This window comes from Camellia sinensis, chromosome 9 (genome assembly GCF_055761805.1).
Source record: "Camellia sinensis isolate YWXY chromosome 9, ASM5576180v1, whole genome shotgun sequence".
Classification (NCBI taxonomy): domain Eukaryota; kingdom Viridiplantae; phylum Streptophyta; class Magnoliopsida; order Ericales; family Theaceae; genus Camellia; species Camellia sinensis.
The window spans coordinates 165,171,660-165,180,287 of NC_138969.1; the positions used below are offsets into that span (position 1 = coordinate 165,171,660).

At 34.7% G+C, this 8,628-nt stretch overlaps 1 protein-coding gene across 1 annotated transcript; it reads left to right on the forward strand.

Annotated features, from left to right (window-relative positions):
• Positions 1–5,070: 5,070 nt before the first annotated feature.
• On the forward strand, positions 5,071–8,261 carry LOC114288064 (G-type lectin S-receptor-like serine/threonine-protein kinase SD1-13). The gene is made up of 7 exons (XM_082889517.1): positions 5,071–6,338; positions 6,515–6,622; positions 6,684–6,916; positions 6,986–7,196; positions 7,363–7,600; positions 7,709–7,859; positions 7,965–8,261. The coding sequence occupies exons 1-7, from the start codon at positions 5,096–5,098 to the stop codon at positions 8,259–8,261; spliced, it is 2,481 nt and encodes an 826-aa protein (XP_082745643.1). The 5' UTR covers positions 5,071–5,095.
• The last annotated feature ends 367 nt before the right edge of the window (positions 8,262–8,628 follow it).

Genomic DNA, 8,628 nt, shown 5'->3' on the forward strand with positions numbered 1-8,628 from the left:
CTTGCATTGCACTTTGCAAGACTAGATTCAGAACCGTGACATTTGAGTCTGAACTGTAGCACTGAAGCCCTAGGGCGCATCTACATTATGATCTAAACATTTTGTATCAGCAGGGGAAGGCAAATGTGGGAGAAGATGCCTTGATTAGGAAAGTCACAGTTGGAGATGTAGCTTCTTTGTCTATTGAGATGTGTTTGGTGGAAGACATGAGACATTTGAGGCTTGAGGTTGTTACACCTAGCGATAAGGCTTCTTATAGTCAATTGACAGTTTAGCCGACCTTGAGGGAACGATTTCGTTTAACTCAAGAGATTGACCCTAGTGTAAGCGTATTAAAGGAGAGATGGCAGAGGGTAACCATGTAGACTTTGTGGTTAGTGGTGATCGGCTGCTTAGATTCCGTAGCCAAGTTTGTGTTCCTGCTGATGATGATTTGAGGAAGGAGATTATGATGGAGGTACATAGTTCTAGTTATAGCATTCATCCTGGTGGCACCAAGATGTATCGGGATCTTCATGAATATTTTTGGTGAAAAGTTATGAAGAAAGATATTGCAGAATTTGTGGCTCAATCTTTGATGTGTCAACAAGTTCATGTAGAACATCATAAACCTATAGGGAAACTACAACCCTTACTTATACAAGAGTGGAAGTAGGATCATATTACCATGGACCTTGTGTGTGGATTGCTTCGTACCAATAATAATCATGATGTAATTTGGGTGATTGTTGATAGACTAACAAAGTCAGCTCATTTTATTGTTGTATGGATGAACTATTCTCTAGCTCGATTTGCACAGTTGTATGTAAATGAGATTGTTACATTGCATGGTGCACCTATGTCGATAGTGTCAGATCAATACCCTCTTTTTGTATCTAAGTTTTGGGGTGCGTTACAGTTAGCTATGGGTACTTAGTTAAATTTTGGTTTAGCTTATCATCCTCAGACAGATGGGCAATCGAAGATGACTATTCAAACCCTTAAAGATATGTTGAGGGCTTGTACTTTGGAGTGGAAGGGTAATTGGGATAATTATTTTCCGCTCATGGAGTTTGCTTATAATAATAGCTATCATTCTAGTTTGTAAATAGCTCCTTTTGAGGCCTTGTATGGGAGGAAGTGTAGATCTCCTTGGTGTTGGTATGAGGTTGGTGAGAGGCAACTATTGGGACCTGACTTGGTGGAAGATGCTATACGGAAGATTGCTACCATTAGAGAAAGATTGTCGATTGCTCATAGTAGACATAAAAGTTATGTTGATCATCATATGAGAGGTTTGGATTTCCATGTAGGGGATATGGTATTCTTGAAAGTGTCACCATGGAAGGGAGTCATCGGGTTCGGAAAGAAAGGGAAGTTGAGTTGTAGATACATTGGACTATTTGAGGTATTGGAGAAGATTGGTAAGGTTTCTTATGGCTTTACACCCTAGGTTGGCAGGAGTGCATAATGTGTTTCATGTGTCTATACTGAAGAAATATGTGCATAATCCATCGTATGTGATAGAATATGATCCACTTCAAATTAGAGAGGATTTTTCGTGTGAGAAGGTGCATGTTCAGATATTGGATTCAAAAGAGAAGATGTTGCGTACAAAAGCTATTAAATTGATTAAGATACTGTGGTGTAATCATCTAGTTGAAGAGGCAACTTGAGAATGGAAGGGCAAGGTGCACGAGAAGTACCAACACCTATTCTTATGACTTATTCAAGTTAGTTTCAAGGGCAATACTTTCTTTTTAGGGGGGAGAATGTAAAATGTAAAACCCGAAATTTTAATTACTATTTAATTAATTGAATTAAAATTTTATTATTATTGTTATCAAGAAAAAAAAGAAGATAACTTAATAAGTATATTTTGATCGTATAGTTGTATTTTATTTTAATTATTGGAGTTTATTTTAATTAAGTTTAAATTTTAAATAAATTTATGATGTAGGTCTATAATGCAAATATAAGATTTTAATAATATATGTATAAAAAAAGGTGTACTAAAGATAATTGATCAAATAATTTTATTTTAATTAAATTCATAAGGAAAGGTATTAGAAAACAAAATAAAATAATTAAGGAGTAGTTTTCTGGGAATTTGTTATATAGATGGTAAAATTCTATTTGTAAATATTTTATGTTCTCATTATTTATTTTCCTCTCCAAGCAGCAGTGAGAGGGGGGAGAGATAGAGAAGTAGAAAAGGGGAGGAGTATCATTGAAGAAATCTGAGGGAAAGGAACTCTCATAAGTAAGTAAATATTTTATGTATATTATTTTATGTATGTTGGTATGTCCCTACCATGGATTGACTTTGAGAGTTGGAGATGGTGCCAAGGAGAGGGGTCAATATTCATCTTATATTTAATATTCATTGTTGATGTTAATTGCTACATAGTACAACCACGAATATAGGTGTTGGAAATATATCAAATGAATGAATTTTAAGTTGAAATTTTAACAGCAGCTTAATTACATATTGAATTTCATAAAAGAATTTTCTTATAATTTTGGGGAGTCAAAATCCATATAAATTGATGCGTTCAAATCTGTCCAAAAAAACTAGTGTATAGCAGTAAATTCGGAAGTGTTGTTCTCTTTGGATATAAATCTGAAAATTATCAAACCAGTGTCATTAGAACCGGTTTTTTTTTTTTTTTGGGTGAGTAATTAGAACTGGTTACGAGTCTAGTTTCTTATATTTTTGGCCTTGCGCTGATTGCTCGTGTATATTAAGAGAACCGTCAATTTATTTAAAGTACTGCAGAAAACGGCCTGTTTGTACATAATTAATGGTAAATAATTCTTTTGATAAGAAAATCGAGTGAAACCAATTGGGTTTGAAAGTTAGGATATAGTAGTTCATATCTGGACGGTTTTTTCAATTTTTCAAATGGCATAGAGTGGGTTTTAATTTTCAAATTTAGCGAATAGATTTGAAAAACCTATTTAAAATTCGATTTTATCTCAAAGCGTCATTTAATTAAGTTTCGACTGGAACCCATGTCCTGGTTAATTTTGGACCTTGAAGAACATGAATTTAAGTATTATTTAAGAGTAACGGTGAGTTGGGTTGAGTCGTGTTAGTGTGCTTTAGCTTGGGGTTCATTTTAGTATTTTTGAGTTAGCAGTGACGGGTTGTTTTCGTACTTGGTTCAAGCCACTAGTTGAACTTTCTTATTCTGTTTGAGGATTATATTATTCTGTTATTAGGTGAGCAGTTGCATGCTACTTGTTTTTATAAATGTTCCCTTTCCCTAAAACTATTTGAAAAGTAAATTGTTGTTTCGTGACCAAACAACCTTGGTGAAATTATTATTATATTATTGGAACTGGGCTACTTCTAAAACATGTGTAAACTTGGCATACTATAAACTATTTATTATGGTCTCATGTTTATAATGGTGAACTATCATGGTTTGCAAAGCTGAATTGTATTGATTATTGGGACCATATATATATAAAAGTTCGTGAAATTTATTCCACTATGGGTGGTAACTCTTGCTACTAGGGAATAGATCGGGTTGGGTTGCGATGATTCTAGTGCTCAACGATTATAAGGAACATACCTGGGCTGGGATAGGTGACCTTCAATCGGTTCGTCATAGAGAAAAGACCCGGGTTACCACCTCAAGGATGACTATTCGTTCGATATTGGATCCAACGGGCTTATTACCTTAAGAACTCTGTAGCATGTTACATGTTATTCTCGGTACCGAGATTATGATAGTTATTTTACTATTGTTTATTTTAAATGGAGATTGTCTTTTGTTATGTTCTTGAGAGACATTGGTATTTCTTTTTTATTAAACTACGAAACCTTGTTTTTTAATCAGATCATCTTAGTCAAAACGGTATGCCAATCTAGTTTCTGTTACATATATATATATATATATATTATTTTGGAACTGAACCCTATTTTGAAACTGTATGCACTATTTGTGCTTCTACTCACTGAATATCAGCTGACTTGGTTGTTAAACATTTTCAGGTGAGAGAAGGACTTAGAGTGGACTCGTGGCTCAACAGGGGCTTTATCTTATGGACCTCTAGGACATTCATTTATTATTTTTAGATTATTATGACAATTTTGTTCATACTTTTTGGTTGAGATTCATTTAGGATTATTTTGTTATGTGAATTGTTTGTGTCCCACAGGTTATATGGATGGTATTGATTGGGGTTGGTTTTCGCCGTTTATACTTGTGACATGCTACTCAATTAAGTTTTGATTTATTTATTACTGGACTATTGTTACATTTATTCTATGTGATTATGGATTCATGTTTAGCTTACATGTGCTTTAGGATTTGGGGTATGACAAGCACAACTCGGATTGGATTCGCATCTAAACTCTCATAACCTCACAGATACAATAGAGCAAATAAAAATACAACTGAATGGATTTTTGTCCAATAGGATTGCCAATTACAAAGACCTAACATAACTAAATACCCAATAAGGTATATGAAAAAATTAATATCACAATTAGTCATAACCAAGTGATTACAATTGCTCATAATTAGACACCATAAATGTCATAATTGACACATATGCTACTTAGAATTTCCCTAAAAAAATTGGAGCATGTATGATTTTTAAAATAGACTTTATTTTTTGAAGATAAATATGATAAGATCATATTATTGTAGTTAGTCAATATGATATATTTCATGTATAATTTACACACATAGACTTGCAAAATAAAAGTAAATCATTGAAGTGGAACTTAAAGATCAATCTCAATCGACTATTCATTTTCTTTTCTCCAGTGTTGGAATTCTTCAAAAGTTGTGAAAAAGCATTAGTAAAATACCACCCAACTATGTTGAATTGCTGTTTATTTTTTGCATAATATATGAAAAAGTCTCTCTTTTGACAATTACACAATTGAATGTTGAATGAAGTTAGCCGCCCCCAGAAATTGAATGTTGAATGTTGACAATTATGCAGCTGGATGTTGACAATTGTGCAATTGAATATTGAATGTTCAATTGAATGAATTTATCTCCTCCAGAATAATATGAAGAATAAAAAGAGATTGAAATGCAAAGAGTCCACAAATGTATCGAATTCATACCCACCAAGAAGCACAAAGCAAGTCATGACACTTATCATCCGCAAAGGTGCAATTCAATATCTTGAGCTCTTTCTTATTCTCTTCTTTTCCTGTTTTTGTTACAAGTTTAACATTGCTATAGACACAATTACTCTCACTCAACCCATCAATGACCCTGAAAGTATAATCTCAAGCAACAATGCTTTTCAATTGGGTTTTTTCAGCCCCGTTAATACTACCAATCGCTATGTCGGTATTTGGTACAACAACATCCCTGTGACGACTGTGGTATGGGTAGCTAATCGAGATAGGCCTTTAATAGATTCTTCTGGGACTTTGATGATATCCAAAGATGGAAACCTAGTGGTTTTGAATGGGAAAAACGAGATTGTTTGGTCATCTAATGTTTCAAATTCTACAGTGAATTCAAGTGCCCGCTTGCTAGACTCTGGGAATCTTGTTTTGGCAGATAACTCAAATGGAATGACAATATGGGGGAGTTTCCAATACCCTTCAGATGTATTATTAAAGAACATGACACTTAGTAGTGAGAGAAGTACTGGTAAGAACATATTGTTGAAATCATGGAAAAGCCCTTCTGATCCATCTATAGGAAGCTTCTCTGTCGGCATTAATCTTTTAACCATTCCAGAAGTCTTTGTATGGAATGGTAGCCTTCCGTATTGGCGCAGTGGTCCTTCGAACGGTCAGATCTTTAACGGACGTCCAGATATGACTTCACTATATACATATGAAAGTCAATCTATGTTAATATACATTTTCTTGAATCACGAAGGATCTCTGATGGAGATGGTTTGGACTGAAGGGAAGCAAGAACCCGAAGTTCACTGGTCATCTACAGAAACTGATTGCGGTGTTTATGGGAAGTGCGGGCCATTTGGAAGCTGCAATGCAAAGGACTCACCAATTTGTTCTTGTTTGAGAGGTTTTGAACCAAATCGCATAGATGAATGGAATAGTGGAAATTTTACTGGCGGGTGTGTAAGGAGGACAAATTTGCAGTGTGAGAGGAACGATAGTAGTAGCCAAGAGAGTAAAAAAGACGGGTTTTTGATGCTGACGACAATGAAAGTGCCAGCGTTTCCAGGGTTGTCATCGGTTCTAGCTAATGATTGCGAAAACCAATGTTTGAAGAATTGTTCGTGCACCGCTTATGCATATTATGAGGGAATTGGTTGCATGTTATGGAGTGGAAGCTTAATTGACATACAAAAAATTGCCAGTACTGGGGCAGATCTTTACATTCGCGTGGCATATTCAGAGCTCGGTAATATATTGCCTATCCATATTCTTGTGCTTAAACTCAACCCTTTGTAGTCAATTCAAGAAATGTTAGTACTATATTAGTAACTTGGTGATCTTAGAGAAAAGAAAAAGAAGAAAGATAAGTAATTTTGTGGTCCATTTTATTTGCACTACTTTGATGTTTGTTCTATTTTACAGATAAAAAGAGGGACTTGAAGCTAGTCATTGTGATTTCAGTGATCATAGGGTCAATAATCAGTTTCATCTGCGCATACTTCATATGGATAGTGTTCGTTAAACAAAGAGGTACAACTAATTTAATCAATCTGAATCAGAAATTAAGAAAACGTTTTCTTCTATTATGCAGTAGCCAACCAAGAACTATTTTTTGAATCAACATTGAAAACGAATAGCAACGAGATGCTAACATTTATGAAACTGTCTCCAGAATATTCAACTAAAGTGTTGTTTGAAGATAATTTGAACCAAGTTGAACTTGAAGAACTACCCCTCTTCAAGTTTGAGAAACTTGTAATTGCAACTAACGAATTTAACTGGACCAACAAGCTTGGACAGGGTGGTTTTGGTCCGGTGTACAAGGTAATAACGACTGTTCACGCTAATCTTGTTGTTTCATCGACAAGTGAAATAATTTGGTTTCTGTTTTAGGGGAAATTACCGGATGGACAAGAAATAGCAGTGAAAAGACTTTCAAGGACCTCTGAACAAGGGCTCGAGGAGTTCGTGAATGAAGTTGTGATGATTTCTAAACTGCAACACCGTAATCTAGTTAGACTTCTTGGATGTTGTGTCGAAGCAAACGAAAAGATGTTGGTCTATGAATACATGCCAAATAAAAGCTTGGATGCATTTCTCTTTGGTTAGTACACGAAAAAGCTCTTAACAAGTTGTTGCTTTCGCTAGATAACTCCTTATCTTAACTATCTAAACTTACTGTTTTACCAAAATCAGAACTTTTGTCTCAAAAGCAATTTCATTTGTCTTTTTCTCCCACTTATACTTTCTTTCGAACGATATTCTTTTAGATCCACAAAAACAGAAGCTCCTAAATTGGAGTAAACGCTTCGACATCATTGAAGGGATAGGCAGAGGCCTTCTCTACCTTCATAGGGATTCTAGATTAAGGATTATTCATCGAGATTTAAAGGCAAGTAACATTTTGTTGGATGAAGAGCTAAACCCTAAAATTTCAGATTTTGGAATGGCAAGGATTTTTTGTGGCAATGAACATCAAGCCAATACGAGAAGGGTTGTTGGAACATAGTTAGTACATGTTTCTTTCTCCAAAAACTCTTCATTCTTTCAATGTGAAACCTCTTCTTTCTTTTGGGATTAATTTAATGCAATAAAATCAATTTTAACTTGATACAGTGGCTATATGTCTCCGGAATATGCAATGCAAGGGAGTTTTTCGGAGAAATCAGATGTATTCAGCTTTGGTGTATTGTTACTAGAGGTTGTAAGTGGAAGACGGAACACTAGTTTTTATGATAATGAGCAATCTTTGAGCCTTCTAGGATATGTAAGTCCACTTGATTCAATTGTATTTCCTAGTTCTCTAATACTCCAAGGTTTATTCATTATCGAGATCTAACTTTAGCATGCCATACTGCTGTTAAAATTTCAGACTTGGAAATTATGGAATGAAGATAACATTGTGACTTTAATAGATCCAATGATATCTTATCAAGACTTCAGATTGGAGATTTTGAGATGCGTACATGTTGGACTACTGTGTGTACAAGAATTTGCAAACGAAAGGCCTACCATATCCACGGTTCTTTCTATGTTAAATAGTGAAATTTCATATCTTCCAACGCCAAAGCAACCTACATTTACTCAAACACCAAGTCTGTCTGCAGAACAAGGCCAGAGTAGATGTTCTAAGAATGAACTTACTATTACAATTGTTGATGGCCGGTAACATCTTAGATGTCGAGATGATTATTTTTATTTTTTCCAATTTCATGTACATAAGGACTTATGATTGTAACCCACTTGCATCAAGTGGTTTACTGATACACCTATCCACAACTATTTTTGCTATTCTATTAGCGCTTATTGGACAAACAATTACAATTCAAATCTTTGTGTGAACACTTCTACTTTAAGATTTGTTTTTTCTTAATTGGAATTTATACGGTGTTGAATGAAGCTGGCTCATAAACATGTGGGAAAAATGATTAATCTTATTAGTTGAATGACTTTCAGCACCACCACACCCTCGTTCATAGAGTATTTATTTAATTAACATGAGGTATACACACAGAAAAAAGAATTAATGCAAACAT

Excerpts from the sequence above, each read along its gene's own strand:
- LOC114288064 (XM_082889517.1), top strand. The coding sequence starts at position 5,096 with ATGACACTTATCATCCGCAAAGGTGCAATTCAATATCTTGAGCTCTTT. Across the intron at positions 6,339-6,514 it reads CGTGGCATATTCAGAGCTCG|ATAAAAAGAGGGACTTGAAG; the intron begins GTAATATATTGC and ends TCTATTTTACAG. Across the intron at positions 7,197-7,362 it reads CTTGGATGCATTTCTCTTTG|ATCCACAAAAACAGAAGCTC; the intron begins GTTAGTACACGA and ends ATATTCTTTTAG.